Here is a 19,851-nt window from a genome sequence, read left to right as displayed (position 1 = left end):
GATGAAGCTTACAGTTAGTGAGAAGAGAGTCAAAACAACTGAAGAAGGAAATATAAGAAATATGTAATCACAAGTAGTATCAATCTACTATATGAAGAAAAATATAAAGAGTGTGGTGGTAGCAAATAACAACAGGGGGGCTTCTGTTCGTGATCGGAGAACCAGGCCTCCCTGATGAAGTAAATTCTAAGAACGAAGAGAAAAGGCCACCTACACAAAAATCAGAAGTATTAAGGGTGTTACAGGTAGAGCAACAGCCCATGTAAAAGCCCTAAGGGAGGAAAAAACTTGGTCTTGGAAATGAAAGGGTGGTCAATGTTCCTGACATGTGAGTGAGGAAGAGAAAGGTTTGGAGAAGTATTTCATCTTAAATGTAATGGAAAGCTCTTTTAAGTGGGGAGTAAAATGATTTAAAAAATATATATATCATTGAGGGTTTTACACAGGCAGTAATAGAGGTAAACAGACCGATTAGGAAACTCTAGCAGTTAGTCTAGGGGAGCAATGGCCTTTGTACTAAATTCACACAAAAATAAAATTAAATAAAAATAAATGTCACATTACCCCACTCCTTTTAAAAATAAGGGAAATATTTCTTGTGAGATAATCCTTGAGATAAATGAATGATAGCTCTTCCTTGTCTTAAAGCCCGGTCAAATTTTCTCCTGGGGATTTCTGGGGAAGAGGTGCTTCAGCCAGCACAGCAAATCCTCAGACACCTGTGGAATATCCAATGGAAACAAGTGGAGTAGAGCAGATGGATGTGACAATGAGTGGGGAAGCTTCAGCACCACTTCCAATACGACAGCCGAACTCCGGGCCATACAAAAAACAAGCTTTTCCCATGATCTCCAAACGACCAGAGCACCTACGTATGAATCTATGACAGAGCAATGATTATAATGAATTTAAGGCAAAGAAAAAAAAAAAGGTGGGGAAGGGATGTGTGAGCATCCTGTAAGGTGAAACAAGAAGACTCAAAATGACAGTCTCGAAGAGTCAGTGTCATTACATTGAACACTTTGGATAGAGGAAAAATAAACATGGATTTTTAAAAAATCAATCAATGGTGCAAAAAAAAAAAAACTAAAGCAAAATAGTATTGTGGAACTCTTAGGCACATCAATTAATTGATTCCTAGCGACATCTTCTCAACCTTATCAAGGATTTTCATGTTGATGGCTCGAACTGACAGTATTAAGGGTAGGATGTTGCTTCTGAATCACTGTTGAGTTCTGATTGTATCGAAGAAGGGTTATCCTTTCATTAGGCAAAGTATGAAATTGCCTGTAATACTTGCAACTAAGGACAAATTAGCATGCAAGCTTGTTCAAACTTTTTCCAGCAACATGGAATCAAAGACAAAAGAAACTTAACGATTGATGTTTTACGTGCAAACAACCTGAATCTTTTTTTTATATAAATATATATTTTTCAAATAGATTTTTGATTCAGCTCATTATGGAAAACATCCCAACTTTAAAATGCAAAATTATTGGTTGGTGTGAAGAAAGCCAGACAACTTCTGTTTCTTCTCTTGGTGAAATAATAAAAATGCAAATGAATCATTGTTAACCACAGCTGTGGCTGCTCGTTTGAGGGATTGGGGTGGACTTGGGGTTTATTTTCAGTAACCCAGCTGCAATACCTGTCTGTAATACTAGAAAAAAAAATCTATTTAATCATTTCTACTCGCAGTACTGCTATGTGCTAAGCTTAACTGGAAGCTTTGGAATGGGCATAAGTTGTATGTCCTACATTTCACCCTTGTCCTGGGCCTGCATTGCACTGGAAAAATACCGCCACCTGTTCTTATACCAGTATTTGGTTCAAGACGCCAAATGTTTTCAGCCTATGGCTGAAGAAGGATGGAAAAGAGTCAGGATAAAATGCATACTGAGGGCAGTAAAGTGAGGAAGAGAGGGAGATCCAGGGGAAGAGGGTGTTGTCATGTTCCACTCTCTATGTCTAATCTCTTTACAGCAAATTGGTAAGATTTTAAGTTTTACTTTAACTGTTTTTGCTGTCTACCTTCCTTACATTTTTTTTTCCTCAACAGTTTTAAAAGGAAAAAAAGTATTCTTCTTTCTCCTATCCTGGGGCTACATTTTTTGATTGTAAAAATATTTGATGGCCTTTTGATGAATGTCTTCCACAGTGAATAAGAAAACTTAGTGGCTTAATTTAGGAAACGTGTTAACAAGACACTATGTTTTTGAAATTGTAACAAAATCAACATAAGTGATATATACAGGTACAAAGAATAAAAATAAAGGTAACTTTACCTTTCTTAAATACTTCCTGCCTTAAAGAGAGCATTTCCATGACTTTAGCTGGTGAAAGGGTTTAATATCTGCAGAGCTTTATAAAAATACATTTCAGTGCATACTGGTATAATAGATATCATGCAGTTGCAGATGAGTCTTACCACCTTTTTTTGGTTTTTATAATGTTTTCAGTCTGAGCTATTATAAAGTCAATTTGTAATATTTTGCAGCCCTACAGTTTTTTTAAATAGATGCTGCTTGCTATGTTTTTCAAACCTTTTTGAGCCATAGGATCCAAGCCATAAGATTCTTTATGCATGTTGAATTCAGTCAGAAAAGAGCAGAGCTTTGCTTATTTAAATGGCAATTCAAGTGAGATGAGATGAAATCCTATGACATTAGGCAAAATAGAACCACGAAGAATGATTGGAAATATACCTTTTCAATTGTGGCAATAAATGAAAGAATTGGTAACAGTTCATCTTTGGACAGAAAGTTATTTTGTTTTTTTTTTTTTTTAATCACTTCCTCTAGACCCCTTCCTTCCTTATTGCAGCAGCCTACTGAGAACTTTACAACTGTAGCTGGTAATTTAGAAGCTACAATAATGATAAGGGCAGAAATTTTATGTCTGAAAAAAACAGAACCCAAAAGCTATGGTGATAGGTACAGGCTTTATTTCAGACTGTAAATGGCTTGTGCTACTCTGATACTTGTTTTCAAATGTGTTTTTACTAACTGTAGTGTTGACTGCCTAACCAAATTCCAGAGAAATTTTTACACCAAAACAGTCCTCCTCAGTCCTATTTGCTAGTAATATTTGCACTGTGATTGGCTGGCTCTGATTACCCCATAAACTATTTTCATAATTAGTACTGCCAGCAGTAGTGGCATACACTGCAACTTTTCTGCATAAAAAGCATTAATTACATACCTACCACCCATACAAATAGTCTTTCAAACTTAAGTGAAATTAATTTCCATTGCTGTGGCAAGTTTACTGAGAAATTGTTTCATAAATGGATATCCCTACTATGACTGTGAAAACATGTCAAGTGCCACTTTAGTGTCACAGACAGAAAGCACACACCTATGCAATATGGCTTACCCTATATTTATTTGTAAAAATCCAAGCATAGTTTAAAATATATGATGTCAATATTACTAGTCTTAAGTTTTTAAGAGGGTTCTTTAGGATTATTCCAGGTAAGTGTATAAAAGAGATTAAGTGCTTTTCTTTCATCACTTATTTTCTTTAAAATCAGCTATTACAAGATATTTTTTTACTTTATACATGTTGTTTTTTAATTAAAATATAATCACTGAGAACTGAAGTTTACTAATTTTGATTTTATAAGGTTTGTAGCATTACGAATAAACTGGGATTTATAAACCAGCTGTGATTAACAATGTAAAGAATTATTGAACTTGAATCAGATTTTTAGGAAAATTATGTTCTTTTTCCCCTTTATGGTCTCACCTAATTTGAATCCTTCAAGAAGAATTTTTCCATACTATTTTTTGAGATAGAAGATAATTGGGGGGTGGGGGTTAAGAATGCATGTATGATACTCCATAAATTCAACATTCTTTAATAAAAGATTATAAACAAGATGCATCTTCAATAGTTATTAATATACTGAGCCTTGGATTTTTTGTTTAATATAGGACCTATTTTGGTTAGTCATATGGTTCTTACAAGGGTTAGATTTTAAGATTATTCCCATGAGAAATGTTGAATTTATGAAGAATGGATTTTGAGGCTTTGAAAATGGTTAATTTCTCAAATAAAAGCACCAGTGTCCAAACATCTACCCTTTTTCATAGGAGTAGAAACTAGCAAGCTGGACAAAATCATAAAAATACTTGTCACACCATGACCTGTCGTCTGTTGCTGATTGAGAAAAAACTTTTCTTGTGTGATTCTTAATTTATCATTACAGCACAAGTATTATCTCAGTGGATTATCTGAAGTAATATCTGAAGGATAGGTTCATCTGTGTTTGTTCTTTAAACTATTATTTTTTTCCTATCCCAAGTTGGCTTTGCATCTATCAGAGTAAATAAATTCTTCAGCTGCCTTATTAGGAGTGCTATGAGGGTAACACACTTTTCTGCTTTTCATCTTGTATTTAGTTTACTGTATTAAGTATTTTGATTTCGGATTGAATGAATGTAAATAGAAATTAAATGCAAATTTGAATGAACATAAAATAGAAGTGATTTTTTTTTATTCTAAGATAGGAAGAAATAACTATCAGGTGCACAAATGGTTTCAATAATCTTTTGCATTAACATACCAGATATGTTCAGGTTCTCTTATTTAATAAACTGCTTATATGTGTGAGGACTGACAGTTGTAAAACTTTCTGAGAAATTTAAGCTACTTAAATATATAACAAGTTTTAGTACAATATTATATATTAGATGTTACACACTTGTAATTTCCAAGTTCTGTCCAATAGTTGAATTGGTTGCATTAAAAAAAAAGCTCATGTGAAGAATTATATGTGAAAGTTAGCTTCACATAGATACATTAGGAAGACTTTCTTGTGCTAACAATTGACAGTTTGTTCAGCCACACTTGTCAACTACATTTGGTTATTGGGTGTGTATGTACTACATAATGTAGGTACATAAATCTGTTTTAACTAATGTTAAATATATCTAGTGTAAGATCAGTGTTTTGTATAAGCCATTATTTGAAGTTAGATCATTTCTCTATAGAAGTTCTGAAACCGGCTACTTTTTTTTTTTTATAAAACATGGTTGTGGCCCTTAATGCTGATAAAACAGTCTTTCAGAGGGTGTGATCTGAATTCACAGAATAGATGGGTTTTTGAATCCCTGTTTTCGTTTTGAGGTGAAGAAATAGAAGTAGAGAAACACTTCCAGTTCATCAGTGTTGTTGGTGGATAGCATAGCTTTCCTCTTACATTTCCCCCCCTTTTAAATTCATGTGAGCTGCTTTCTTGTTCATTAAAAACCAAAACCCAGTTGTATATCATGGACCTCCTGTTTTATTAAATCTTATTAAGAGACAAAGCGGGATCCCTGGGTGGCGCAGCGGTTTGGCGCCTGCCTTTGGCCCAGGGCGCGATCCTGGAGACCCAGGATCGAATCCCACCCCGGGCTCCCGGTGCATGGAGCCTGCTTCTCCCTCTGCCTATGTCTCTGTCTCTCTCTCTCTCTCTGTGTGACTATCATAAATAAATAAAAAATTAAAAAAAAAAAAAAAGAAACAAAGCTATCCATATAGCCATAGGGTAAGAGTAGGAATAGGGCTTAATGTAGTAAGTTGCTACTCTTTTGTTGGTAATAGGAAGTCAGCACAGCTGTCTTTCACACTCAAATTTTTTTTTTTTAAGATTTTATTTATTTGATAGAGCAAGAGAGCAGAAGTAGGGGGAGCAGCAGAGGGAGTGGGAGAAACAGGCTCCCCACTAAGCAGGGAGCCCAATGCAGGGCTCGATCCCAGGACCCTGGGATCATGACCTGAGCCAAAGGCAGACACCCAACCACCTGAGCCACCCAGGCACCTCCACACTCATTCTAATCCCAAACTGCCTTCCTCACCTATCTCCTGCTGTATACCTAAATAAAATTGGCTTCATCACAATCAAGGTAGTTTAAGGCCAAGTAAGCTTGTTTCAATATTTGCAACTGTTCTCAAAGTGGGTAATAGAGTTCAATGTATCCTCATCGAATAGCAATAGCTGAACTTAGAACCTGGCAATATTTATGTACAAAAAAATAGTTATTGGCTTTCTAATATTCTTTTGTCAACTTGGGTGGTTATACAAGCATGAAAGTGATTTAATCTGTAGCTGGTTGGTCACTATCCTTATTAATCCATATGCTGGTTTAGACTTTGTCTTAATACTGCAGATTTGTTTTTCACCTCCCAACTTTTCCTTTCCACTTTTACCCTTGTGTGTAAACTAATGGTAATAGAGAAAATGGGCAGAAACTTAGACTCTTAGATGTAACCAGCCCTTTATACTTCTGTTAAAGATTTGATTCTGCCTCAAAGGTTTCATGGGGAGAGAGAAATTGCTTCATTGCTTTTTCCAATCAACCCTGAACAAATACCTAGAAGCAAACAAACTACACTATCTAAGGCTTTTCTGGAAGCCTTTGAGTGCAAGCTTTAATCTCCCAAGCATAAAGTTTCTAAAACTCTTTGGAGAGATTGGTTATAAGGAAAATTCTTTTCTAAGAATTTGAGTAGGTTTCATTTGTCATACTATTCAAATCCTCAGTGAAGCCAGCTGTTTGTAATCCATGTGAATTATTTTAATAGTTAAAGATAGTTCATGGCACTATACAAAAAGCAAGATTATGTACATTAAAGCTGACGGCAGGATTGTATGTCTGAGGTCTACAAACAATTTAAATCTTCTCAATTGATTGCTAATCATACTACAGAAAACAATACAATATTAAAATATATCATCCTCAGTAAATTAATCTTCACTTAGAAAATCTGTTTACAGATAAAAAATAGCATTTAGAACTTCCATTTTAAATACAAACTTTATGAAAATTTTAAGAATTTTTAGAATGGGAACTACAAAAGTCAATGCTAAAGTAAATTCTACTTTCAGATAATGTGTATCTTAAAATATTATGAAAAATATTCTTTATTCTGAAAACAATGTCAGGAAAAGAATACCTGAGTTCCTCTAAAACCACTAGTTTCAGTTACCCAATAGCTGTTTTGGTAACAATGAGAAAACAGTCACAATTTAACACTGCAACCACCTGTCAAATAATTAGGACAGAATAAATGTTCATATGCATTAGGTTGAACATTACTTATATATTTCTTAAAACATAAGGTTCTTAAAAAAATAAAAATAAAACATAAGGTTCTTTCATTTAATCTTTTGATAAAATAGACTACACACTTAAGTCTTACTATAGTAATCTAAAACCATTTGGAAACATTTTCTTTAACTTCTAGTCCCAAAAACCCATTCTAATGTCTTTATTTATCAATAGTCAGTGTAGCCAAATGAAATTAGTGTTTTGAGGCCTTTATAGTTTATACAACTTAATATATTTGAAAGTGGGATGAAGTGGCTCCATCTTTCCATTTGTTTATATGGTCTGAGATCACAGTTCGGCACAGTGGACATGTTTTCTCTCTGTTAAACCATAAGGTAATGCATTCTTCACAAAATATATGCTGTAAGGGAATTAAAATTAGATTTTATACTTGATAACATTTTAATTTTAAAATCATCACATTCCAGAGAATCATACTCTAGAGCTGAAAGGAATTTTAGAGAGCACTAATCCATTTTACAAATGAGAAAGTATGACATCCAAGAACACAAAGCAATGTTAGCAGTAGAGCCACTAGTGTTCTTTTGACTGTTCATTTAACATCTTTTAATAAAATATAAGCTATATATAAACTATAAGGTATCCCTAGGTGATAACTTTAGATATAATGACTTAATGGTTTAATAAAGTCTTTGAAAGTAACTGCCATCAAGTATAGAAAAGAGCCTTACACATCCAATAATAAACACTGGTATTATTCTAAAAGACTAGTATCCAGTTGTTAAAGGTAGCCTATTTATCCAGTCACTTTGGTGTCCAGTATCATTTGAATTATCTTTCCCCACATATTATTCCTCTGCATACAAATCATTAGAACATAAGCGACAAGATTTAGCTAATCTATTAAACCCTTGATTACAAATAGGAAATGACTAGTATGTGCCCTGAATGCTACTTTAGGCTAAACACTAGATTTTTCCTTATAGCTAACATAAGTGACTCGTGACTCAGAGAAGAGCTGTATTTTGTATGCTTAAAAAATATATTTACCTGACAGATGAGCAGAATTGGTTTTTGAAATTCAGCTTGACATACTGAACAAATGTCATCCACATCTGAACACTGTCTCTTGCTGGCAGCTACTCCATAACTCTATGAAGATAAAAAGTTTCTGTTCATCTACAAATCTTTTTCTTTCCTATTACTCAAATACATAGGTGATGCTGTATTTCTCAATTCTCCCTGGAACTAGGCATTTGAAGACTCTCCTGAAGGATTAAACATTTCAAAGCTAAACTGTGTATGTAGAATCATGTCCTGATGGGCTGTATGCATCAAGGTGAACTCATTAGATACATACCAGGATCTTGGAAGATTGTCAGATTCATTGGCTTCCCAAATAATGATAGTGCTACAATATCAACTGGTTTAAGAGACTAAGCAGTCTGAAATATAACTATTATAAAATCTATATTCATGTATTTTGTGACCTGGTATTACCAAATAGTCCACTTACTACCTATGGCAGTGGTTCAAAACAGTCCATTCAGAACTTGGTTGGCTGAATATAACTCATGTAGAGATAGCTTTAAAAATAGATTTCTGTGCTCCATACTGGAGATTGACTTAATAGGTTCAGACATACTAAGATGTGACCCAGGAATCTAATTTTTGAAAGCTCTCTAGGTAACTGAATATGAATAAGGTTTGGGGACCAGTGAACAGTTTCCTGTTACTAAATCTAAAAGTAATTTGACTGTCATCCTTAATTATCACAAAAGTCAGAGAACACTTAGTACTAGGAAAAAATAAAATTTTATAAAAGAACTGGAATTGCAAAATATCATGGGTAGAGTTAAATGATCTGAATGATCATACATTTCTTTGAATTTCCTTTTCTCCTTAAGTCCTTAGTTTATCTCTTTAAGACTTTAATAACTTCCTCACCAAATTCAGTAGAATATAGTTATTAACTAGACATGACAAAATGTTAACAAATGAGATCACCTTTTTGTAGAAATGAGGAGGAAAAGGTGGAAGAGAAGTAAGAACACCCAAGTTCAGTCATGGTAATGAGAGCAAAGCATGACTTGACTCATAACTTGAGACTTTGATCTAAAATTATTTTACTAAATACCAAGAGTTAACAAAATCAAACTAAGATTCAGAGAATAAAAAATATTTAAAAATAAGATTTTTTTGAGTCTGCTGATATAAAAATTCCAGGAACAATATGGGATACTGATGCATAATCTTGGTGCCAATTTCCCTTCATTAAAATGTCACTTAGCAGAGTGCACTGCAGATACATAAGCCTGACAAATTTTTAAAATAGCACTTCTGGGGGTACCTGGATGGCAGAGTCAGTTCAGCATCATACTCTTGGTTTTGGCTCAAGTTGTCATCTCAGGATTCTGAGATCAAGCCCCACCTTGGGGGACCTGAAAAGAGACTGCTTGAGATTCTCTCCTGCCCCTCCAGCTTGGGCTCGCTCGTGAGTGCTCTCAAATAAATATTTTTTAAAAATTGCACTCCTGTGTGGCATTCTGCAGATTCCCTTCAGGTGAAGACTTAATTTTGATGGGATTGCCATTTCCTTGGCAAAGTTAAGGAATATATATATATATATACATACACACACACACACACACACACACGTATTCCTGAGAGACTCAAGAATTAGAGTATCAATGATTGTGATTTCTCTTTATGCCTTACAGAGAATGAATATCAAAAGTATTTCAGCACAAGTCTTACTAAATTGTAGTAAAATAGTTGATACTCATATAATCAATTGAAATAACTTCATGAAAGTCGAACTCTCAATTTTATTGTACCTGTCTAAAAAAAGAAGTTTGAATAGGATGCAGCAAAACTTGTCATTAAATTAGTAGCTCTAGGTGCACCTGGCTGGCTCAGTTGGTAGAGCATACAACTTGATCTTGGGGTCAAATTCAAGCCCCACGTTGGGCATAGAGCTTACTTTAAAAAAATGAAAAAATTACTAGCTCTATCTAGCCAAAGGGTGTCCACATCTAAGTACTGACAACCTTTGAGGCTACTGAATAGCAAATGAGCCTTTCTCTGTAATGTGTAACGAGTGGAATCACATAATCAGGTTTATAATTGACACTGGAATCTCAATTTATTGTTAAATTCCATGCCATGAACTTATTTGTACATACAGAATTGACTTGGTGGGGAATTTTTCCAGTAAGGAAATTTCAAGAGACATTTTTGGTAATGAGCTTTTCTCAAATACACAATAAATTATAATTAGGAGCTGAGTAAAGAGTTAATGGAAGTACAAAAAACCACCATTTGTGAAAAAAAATTTTTTTTAGAGATTTACATATTTTTAGAGCGCACACGTAAGCAGGGGTGGGGACAGAGCCTGCTATGGGGCTCAATCTCACAATCCTGAGATCATGACTTGAGCAGAAACCAAGAATCAGACACTCAGCCAACTGAGCCACCTAGGTACTCCATGTGAATTGTTAAAAAAGGAGGAACAAAAGTTCACGACGAGACTTTTAAGGGAATGTATATAAATCCTTATGTCAAGCGATGTGAAGGGGCAAGAGGCACATTCAGAAATACAAGCACTGCATGAACTATCAGGCAGTTGTCAACATTCAAGTCAAGAAACCGATCTTAGAAATAAAATTCTGAAATTATCATAGCCCCATGTGCCAAAGTACTAAAAAAGCATGAAATTATGAAATTCACACCTTTTTAAAAGTAAGCTGTACACCCAATGTGGGGCTTGAAGGCAATTACCCAAAATCGAGAGTCACATGCTCTACCAAATGAGCTAGCCAGGTGTTCTATGAGACCCATACTTGTAAAATTGATGAACTAAAACATTTGCATAACGAAGAAATGTAAAAAGTGATGTTTTCTTTTTTAAAGATTTTATTTATTCATGAGAGACAGAGAGGCAGAGACACAGACAGAGGGAGAAGCAGGCTCCCCACAAGAAGCATGATGTGGAACTTGATCCCAGATCCCGGGATCATGCCCTGAGCTGAAGGCAGACGTTCAAACACTGAGCCACCCAGGCGTCCCAAAAAGTGTTTTTTTTTTTTTTTTTTTTTTAATTGATAAAAATACTTACTGGTCGTGTAAAAAATATTTGCAAAACCCGTCGGAAAGTTCTCAGATTTCCAAAGAAATCCAAAAGCTAAAAGGAAATGAGAATTCATGAATTCAAAGAGCCCTGTTAAACCTAGAGATCAAAGCTAAAATCCCACAATATAAAATACTGATATTAACTTAATGCTCATTGCATATTCACTTCATTCTAAAATATTTAAAGTCTAATTATGGAATATTTCATTCAATTTATAGATTATCAGCCAATTTTTAAAAAAGATTTTGAGAGAGAAAGAGAAAGTGTGTGTGCGTGCGTGCGCACAAGCAGTGGGGAGGAGCAAAGGGGAAGGGAGAAGCAGTCTCCCCATTGAGCAAGGGGCTCAACCTGGGGCTCAGCTCAATCTCAGGACCCCAGGACTATGACCTGAGCTGAAGATAGATGCTTAACCAACTAAGCCACCTATGCTCCCCTCAGCCAACTCTTTAAAAAAAATTTTCCACCCCTCTTCATCCATTTTGCCCATTCCTCCACCCATCCGTGCTTTAAATTTATAGGTTTCAGCCAACTCTTAACCAAAATGAAGTATATTTAAATATCTAGAGTTACAATTTGGTTAAGACAAATATAAACTTAACTGTGTAAAAGATAAAGCAATTTCACCTGGTTCAAATGTATTTAGATTTTTTTAAAGTTTCATACTAATTTGTGGAGAACAGGACAGTATACTAGTTCAAGAATTTTGTATATGACAGATGCTACTGTTGGGGATGGGTATGTTCTATTCTACCCACGCTATGTGGAGGTCCACTCCCCCCAATTAAATCTGAGAACTCTACTGGATTAAGATAAAGATCTATATTTCCATTTTTCCTTTTCTTAAGTAGATACAGAACCTGCCATTACTTCAAATTAATCATATGAAGACAAACTATAAAACAAAGAAAAACAGTAGTATGTAAAATCTGTAATCATCACATGAATCATCATTCAATGACAAGATTTATAAAGTTACCTACTTTTAGTATGAGGTAGAGTAAAGCCAGCAATATCCCAAGACTCCATCTAGTTACATTACCAAACTCCCCATAGCTTATAAGATAACGAAACCAAACTGGTATGGGAACAAAAGTTCGGTAATACTGGCATGATTCTTCTAAAAGCATATACCAGTAACCCTAAAAGGGAAGGAAAAAGAAAACAAAGCTATACAAGCTACTTATATACATAGCACAAATATTTCATATTGGACTGAGATGATCATGAGTATATGGTACAATAAGTATAAAATTAATCTTCAGAATGATAATGGTTATAACTGACAATCTCAACCTTGTTTTCATAATTACTGAGTGGTTTCGAAAGAATTTCAAAAGAATGACACTGAAAATTTTTTATGTATACTATAAGTAAAACTTACATTTTTGCTGATTACAAAAATCTATGAAAGTTTTTACTGAATATGGGAAAAACACAATATAGTCAGTTATCCATTATTAATTGATAAAGCCCTGGAGGAGAACAGTACAAATCTAAATATTATTTTTCTATATGTGCTGTGGGGACTGATTTTTAGATTAGTCTGAAACAAATATTCTGATTTTACTGGACTAGGTTAGTATTTGGGTTCAAGTCTCTGAGCAGTGGTCGCCAGTATGAGATAATACAGATATTTAAATTAGGTTATTTAAGAAAATGAAAAGTTCTAAGAGTCATTTCAACAAAGACTAAGCATTAAGGTGATTTGCTAACATTTTTTCAATTAAACATGTTAGTTTCTTACCTTGGATTTAAAAGGCATGATGAAAGAAGGCATCAACAAAATAAGGCATTTTAAGCCCATGAAGAGGAATTTCAGAATGAAGTCTGTAATTCCAACAATCCAAAGTACTTCCCAGAAGCTTGAATGGTCCAAGGTAGGATTTAAAAAAATTAAGCTACCAAGAGAAAATACCAAACTTAACCAGAGCAATATAATATACAAAGGTCAAGTTTTGATAGGGGGTTTAATTTGCTACCAAATATTTAATTTGATGTGTAAAAAAATGTGTCTCGCAAGATGTTAGAGTGTAGGTAAATAGAATGGGAAATCATTTTGCTTATTTTAAAGAGACTTTTAAGATACTTAAATTTCACCTTTTTTCTCCATAAAACAAAGAAAAAGTCCTAGCATGTCATGGTTGGAAAGCTAGCATGTAATCTAAAAAGTTCACTAAATAGACATCTGCCATTTCTCTTCTCAACCAACTCCAACCAGGGTTCCATCCTCTCCTTTCCATTGAATTGCTTTTGTCAAGATCACCAGTTCCTTCCATCTTGCTAAACTCAAAGGTCACTTCTCATTCTCTATCTTCCCTCCCTGAATTATTTCTTCCTAGACCTCTAACACCACACTCTTCTAGTTCTGATGGTTTTTTAAATCTCAATTGCTGCTCCTCCTCTTAATTGTGGCCATGTCCAGTCCTGCACCCTCTCCTGTCTAAACTTTCTTTCCCTCCTTAGTCTTGGTGAATTCCATGGTTTTTAGGTATCAACCATACACTGGATAACACCAAAATTTATAGCCCTAACCTTAACTGTGAGCTCATGACATAGCTGTATATCATGACATGTTCAAAGCAAAAAAACTATTGATTTTCCTATCAAAACCAGTTCTGTCCCCAGTCTTTCCCAGCCCATAAATGGCATCACCATCCAGCCAGCTGCTAAGACTAAATCCTAGGTGTCATCCTTGATTCTTACCCCTTACCTTCCCACCCTATCCAATCTGAGTGGTAGTAGTTCCCCCTACAATCTATATCTCAGATTTGCTCTCCAGTTCTATTGAAGCCAAGGCTTCTAATTATCTAATTAAAGTCAAACACTCAAAACACTTTTATCTGACATGGAAACTTAATTATTGTCTTTTAGTAAGTCTTCTCCTTACTTCTAGAAACAAAGACCATGTGTTCTTACCATACACACATAACTGAGGAAGGTGGTGGATATATTAATTAGCTTGACTGTATAATCATTTCACAATGTGCATATACATATATATATATCTCAAAACATCACATTGTACATCTTAAATATATATAATTTTTGTCAAAAATAGGTAAAATTTTAAAAAGACCATTATCAACAACCTAATGGTATTCAAAACTATTGATTATATAAGTAAAAATTTATCAAAAATTAAATAGTACTTGCTATAAGCCAAGGCACTGAGTATACAAATCTGAGTAAGTCACTTAGACCTACTGATCTTGGAAGGAGAGGGACAAGTAAAAATTGAACTCTAACAGTAAATATGTGCAAGTTAAGATATATACAAAGTTCTATGGAAAAATTGTTACATAAAAAATGGGATTGTGTATTTGGACCTCAAATTACCTGTAATAAAGTGACTGAGAATGAAAGGTGTAATATAAAAGAACAGAAGATCCTGCTAAGAATACCAGTAACCAAGCACACTGAATCTTTGAGCACCTTTCCTGAAAAATAAACAATTTTGTAATTTGTTACTATGAATTATGCCAGAATTATAAACATCATTAAACTTTTATTTAATGACTAATTTATTAACTTAGAACATTTTAAGAAATTAATCTTAATATATTGAATTGTACATCACCACACTCTATGAATCTTTAGTGAACAAAACAGAACTCATATTTAAACAGATTTTTAAAATACAAGTTTCTTCATTGTATTAAAACATTACCCAGGTTTCAAAGAAGCCCAGTCTTCTACAAGCTGATATAAAGGACCCAACCAAGTACAAACTTTACCTCTGCAAAGCTCCCTATTTTTGCCTCCCTGACAAAACAGAATTTTTAAAAATGCACTTAAGTTATTAGGATTTGTAAGTATAATTTTAAAAAATTTCAAACAATTCAGTTAAGATTTTAACAAGGTGATTTGTTGTTAATCTCACTTCAACATTTTTTGAAGATTTTATTTATTAATTTGAGAAGAGAGCATGCATGAAGGGAGGGGGAAAAGGGGAGCAGAGAGGGACAAGCAGCAGACTAACCACAGGGTGTGTAGCCTGACATGGACTCGGTCTCACGATGACCTGAGCCAAAATCAAGAGTAGGACACTTGGGATGCCTGGGTGGCTCAATGGTTGAGAGTCTGCCTTTGGCTCAGGTCATGATCCCGGGGTGCTGGGATTGAGTCCTGCAGTGGGCTCCCCAAAGGGAGCTTGCTTCTCCCTCTGCCTGTGTCTCTGCCTCTTTCTCTGTATCTCTCATGAATAAATAAAACATTAAAAAAAAAAAAAAAAAGAGTAGGACACTTAACCCACTGAGCCACTCAGGCGCCCCTTAAAATTGTTTTAATTACTAGTTTAATTAAAAGTTTTATTATAAACCCTGAATTAAATTTTTATAGTTTTATAGGTTCTGACTAGAAATATCCAGGTCAGAATGCATGATCCTTTACACAGATACAACCCTTTATAAAGTTGCTTGAAGATGAAATTTTATAAACTAATCCTATTTTTTCCAATAACTTACCTAATAGTTTATAATTTATGTTATGGAAAAACTATTTGGGTTTAATTTTCTTTAAATAACAGAGACCTAAATAGTTTAATATCCATTCAATGTACATTTTATTTAACTATTTTAAATCTTATAGGGCAACAGCTAAAGTTTTTAATGATATATTACCTCATTTGGTCAAAGTACTCAAAGTATGAAGGCACTTGACAAAATCAGATGAAACAGTGCATTCTAAACCTTTTACTCCTATCTAGTTTTTCTATCAGGAATTCAACATACAAAGAAAATAAAGTAAAACAATTTAGCATTAGGACAGATCATTTAGATAACAAAATTTAATATATCATGGATGCTATAACAGGTCTATTTAAATTTGTCAAGAAAATGATCTTAATTCCTATTTCTCTCAGAAGTGAGTATATAATTAATTCTATAGAGAGAACATTTAATTTTTTTTTTTTTAGTTACTTGTTATACTTACTCTTAGAAAAACCTGATTTACAATGCTTTTGTTTGCATACATAAATGTTGTAAGCAGCCCAATTCCAAGAGAAATTCCTGTTAGGAAATAAGTTCCAGTTAATTGAAAGAAAAAAAAAAATCCAAGAGCTAACACAATGACATGAATTTAAAGGAAACATATGCAATTTTAAAAGCTAACCAAATACAAAGGTTCAAGTAGATTACTAATAGAAATAAAATTAACTGAATTTAGCAATGAAACAATTCAATGTTTTATTATACCCTACCTGTTATATGCTGCATAACAAGTTTGACACCCAGAATCAAAATATATGGAAGACTTTTGTGCAACCACTTGAAGAGATATCGGAATTCTGAGAAGGAGCTACTACCATGATCTCCAGACTCTGTGGCAGTATCATCAGGCTGCCTTGCTTCATTGTAGGAGTGACTCCGTAAGCGACTATGTATACATCCATGAGTACAGCTATGGACACCTGACCTTATATTTCTGGAGGTTGGATTTTCAGCACATTCTTTAGGTATGGAGTTTATCTGGATATGAATATCTCCAGAATGAAGACAAGAACCTTCTGTCAATCTTGTATGCACACATTGGGTAGCTGAGGCATCTTCATTGCCTGCAGCTCCTGGAGGGCTGTGTAGTTGACTACAGTTGGCTTGCATGACCCTTGAATACTTTTTCTGTGATCCAGATTTCTTTGCTTCAGGGCTCTATCTCCTAAAAATCAGAGCAGAAAATATTCTAAGTGAACAGTTAAATACAGAGAAAATACTGCTGAATAGGAATCCTTTATTCACTACAGGAGAGGCCAGTAGTCATAGCTGATGAATTATCTTCAGGTTATCAATCAGTTGTTACTAGTCCTCCCCCTTCTCTTAATGCCAAGGCTCTGCTGCTATACCCAAACTATTTTTTAGGGAACATATGCTACAAAAATTTAGTTTCAGATGCCCCTTTCTCTAATGACAGGTTAAGAGCAAAATAGTCAAAGTATGAGTGCCCAGCAGATGTTAATAATGTACCAATACTCATTCATACATGAATACATCTGTACATTCACTCTGCTCCACTGGAGCCCCTCTTCATCTTTGATGGAGATTCTGTATATCATAAATTGAGACAGTATTTTTTAATGCTTAGAAAGGCTAGGAAGAGAAAAAACATCAAATCTTAATGCCTTTTATTTTTATTTCTTTTTTTCTTTTTTTTTTTTAATTTTTTTTTATTTATTTATGATAGTCACAGAGAGAGAGAGAGAGAGGCAGAGACACAGGCCGAGGGAGAAGCAGGCTCCATGCACCGGGAGCCCGACGTGGGATTCGATCCCGGGTCCCCAGGATCGCGCCCTGGGCCAAAGGCAGGCACCAAACCGCTGCACCACCCAGGGATCCCTTTTTTTTTTTTTTAATGATAGTCACACAGAGGGATCCCTGGGTGGCGCAGCGGTTTGGCGCCTGCCTTTGGCCCAGGGCGCGATCCTGGAGACCCGGGATCGAATCCCACATCGGGCTCCTGGTGCATGGAGCCTGCTTCTCCCTCGGCCTGTGTCTCTGCCTCTCTCTCTTTCTCTCTGTGTGACTATCATAAATAAATAAAAAAAAAAATTAAAAAAATTAAAAAAAAAATTAAAAAAAAAAAAATGATAGTCACACAGAGACCGAGAGAGAGAGGCAGAGACACAGGCAGAGGGAGAAGCAGGCTCCATGCAGGGAGCCCGACGTGGGACTCGATCCCGGGTCTCCAGGATCGCGCCCCGGGCCAAAGGCAGGCGCTAAACCGCTGCGCCACCCAGGGATCCCTATTTATTTCTTTTTTAGAAGATTATATTTATTCATGAGAGACACAGAGGCAGGGACACAGAGGGAAAAGCAGGCTCCCCTAGGGGAGCTGATGGGGCACTGAGCCAAAGGCAGGCGCTCAACCACTGAGCCACCCGGGTGCCCCCCTTAATGCCTTTTAAACTATGGTGGAAAACCAATAATAAACATTTCACTTAGGTGACCTACAAATTTCATTTTGTTGAAATAGCTTTCCCAACGCTTAAAAGATTTATAATAACTACTCCCAAGAGTATTATCCTTCCCCAAGAATGAATGCTACCTAAATAACCTTTAAATAGGGAGACCTGGGGAGTCGCCATGTAATTGCCAGGTAAGTCTTTAGTCTGAGTAAGGATAGTTACAGTCTGTCCATTAAAAACGCCACCATCTTGGCGGGGGGGATGGGACGGACAACTAGCAGGGAAGGATCCCTAAATGACCAGTGTGGGCAGCCTTGGAAGATGACAGATTCCCAGCTGACGACGCCCAGAGCCTTATCCCAGTCTGCCGTTTCTATAGGGGGATGCTAGGGTTAACTCAGGGTGTGTTCTGTCATTCTAGTTCTTTCCTAAGTCTGGTTTTTTGTTTGTTTGTTTTTTCAGTTACTATATGTTGGTGCGGTTTTTAATGCCTTTCACTAAGGCCTTTCACCGATGCTCCGACGCCACAGGTGCTATTTATTCCCTCAAACCTCCGAAGACCAACGTTGGACCGGACAGTTTTCTGTTTCTGTGTCTTTTTAGATAACTAAAAACGTAGAACCTTCCCACTTTCCTCCCAGCACAAACAAGAAAGGGAACGAAAAAAATTACGAAAAGCAAACGCACACAACTCTTCCGGAATCCCCAGGACTGAGTTTTCCACCCACGTTCGAGCCTCGAGTGCCTTAGTTATTTCCGCCCCCCTCCCCCCGAGCCCCATTCGCCGCGGCCCCTCGCCTCCGCCCTCTTCCCCCAGGCCTGACCTCTCATGACGAAGAGCGGACGGAGGCCGCGGCAGCGACTGCAGGAACAGCGAGAGACCCCGCCTGGAGGCCTTTAGTCAAGGCCATCACCTTCAAACCCCACTCACTACCAGCAACTCCGGCCCAGCGCGGCGGCGGCGGCGCGCGCGCTCCCCGGACGTCCTCACGCGCGCGTGCGCTGCCCGCCGCGTACCCGCCCCCGCGCAACGCGCTGAGGGACGGGCTGCGCCCCGGGTGCCCCGCGGGCTTGAGGCGGCTTGGGGGCTGTGCCTGAGGACCGTCCGCAGGCGTCTGCATTAAATGTTAAGCCGCCGTCACCTGTGTGCGTATCTACGCGCCATCCGCCCCTCGCCTCAGAGACCTGAACGTTTGGAGGTTAAAAATGTTTCGGCTGCCCTCAGAGGAGAGGCCTGACGTGAGGGGTTGTCTCAGGCCTGCCCTGGCTTGTCCCGCAGGATCCCGGGCGCCTGTCGTGTGGAGGCTGACCCCCACCCTGGTCCCGCTTCGCGCCGGTCCCTTGGGATCTGAGCTAGAAGAGCCACGTCGGCGAGGGCCTCAGCGAGTCTTTGGAAGAGCGGGGCGGAGCGAGAATGTTCGGGCTTTCGTAGTCGCGCTTCTCGAGCCTAACCCCTCCCTGACCGCGTTGTGGCCGTGTGGTGAAGTTTCAACTGACATGGCTTTTCGTTGTGTTCCTAGCGTTGCACTGTATACGCTAGGCCCTGCCAGAACTTGAGAGGAGAAGCAAAGAGAAGTCAGGGTTTGGATGGCGATGGACGTAGAAGTTAAATTTAAAAACCCGGTCTTGTGTGGGATATAGGAAACTCTGCTATCTTCACTATAAGTTCTAAAACGAAAAGTTTATTAAGAAAAAGTTTAAAACAAAAGAAACAAAATCCAGCCTCCTGGTGCCCAGCCACAATATATTTTAAACGATGTTAA

The 19,851-nt window shown here is 36.7% G+C and overlaps 3 protein-coding genes across 14 annotated transcripts in view; 2 read left to right on the top strand and 1 right to left on the bottom strand.

Moving 5' to 3' along the window:
• RPS6KB1 (ribosomal protein S6 kinase B1) overlaps nucleotides 1–1,575 on the top strand; it is a 38,300-nt gene extending 36,725 nt beyond the window's left edge. For 2 of the 3 annotated variants that reach the window (XM_077852405.1, XM_077852406.1), the window contains exon 15: nucleotides 649–1,575. In XM_077852405.1, the coding sequence (XP_077708531.1) occupies nucleotides 649–886 (238 nt within the window). In that variant the 3' untranslated portion in view covers nucleotides 887–1,575. Of the gene's footprint in view, nucleotides 1–630 lie in introns of all 3 variants that reach the window. The other variant, XM_077852407.1, reaches the window with a different exon arrangement.
• A 4,966-nt stretch (nucleotides 1,576–6,541) lies between these two features.
• RNFT1 (ring finger protein, transmembrane 1) lies at nucleotides 6,542–19,471 on the bottom strand. Of its 3 annotated transcripts, none has more exons than XM_077852427.1 (9): nucleotides 19,274–19,471; nucleotides 16,391–16,845; nucleotides 16,123–16,199; nucleotides 14,527–14,627; nucleotides 12,935–13,088; nucleotides 12,171–12,329; nucleotides 11,176–11,241; nucleotides 8,109–8,210; nucleotides 6,542–7,458 (listed from the first exon to the last, which is right to left on the bottom strand). In XM_077852427.1, the coding sequence occupies exons 2-9, from the start codon at nucleotides 16,788–16,790 to the stop codon at nucleotides 7,324–7,326; spliced, it is 1,194 nt and encodes a 397-aa protein (XP_077708553.1). In that variant the 5' UTR covers nucleotides 16,791–16,845; nucleotides 19,274–19,471; the 3' UTR covers nucleotides 6,542–7,323. The 3 variants fall into 3 exon arrangements, with proteins under 3 accessions (XP_077708553.1, XP_077708554.1, XP_077708552.1); XM_077852428.1 differs by lacking the exon at nucleotides 19,274–19,471 and adding an exon at nucleotides 19,231–19,253; XM_077852426.1 differs by lacking the exon at nucleotides 19,274–19,471 and adding an exon at nucleotides 18,913–19,073.
• Nucleotides 18,703–19,851, top strand: part of LOC144286226 (uncharacterized) — a 146,534-nt gene continuing 145,385 nt past the window's right edge. For all 8 annotated transcript variants that reach the window (XM_077852438.1, XM_077852437.1, XM_077852433.1 and 5 more), the window contains exon 1: nucleotides 18,703–19,568. In XM_077852438.1, coding sequence (XP_077708564.1) covers nucleotides 19,295–19,568 — 274 coding nt within the window. In that variant the 5' untranslated portion in view covers nucleotides 18,703–19,294. The remainder of the gene's footprint in view (nucleotides 19,569–19,851) is intronic.

This window comes from Canis aureus, chromosome 16, assembly GCF_053574225.1.
Source record: "Canis aureus isolate CA01 chromosome 16, VMU_Caureus_v.1.0, whole genome shotgun sequence".
NCBI classification, from domain to species: Eukaryota; Metazoa; Chordata; class Mammalia; order Carnivora; family Canidae; genus Canis; species Canis aureus.
The sequence above is the reverse complement of the archived record's forward strand: the minus strand, read 5'-3'. Positions and strand labels throughout refer to the sequence as shown.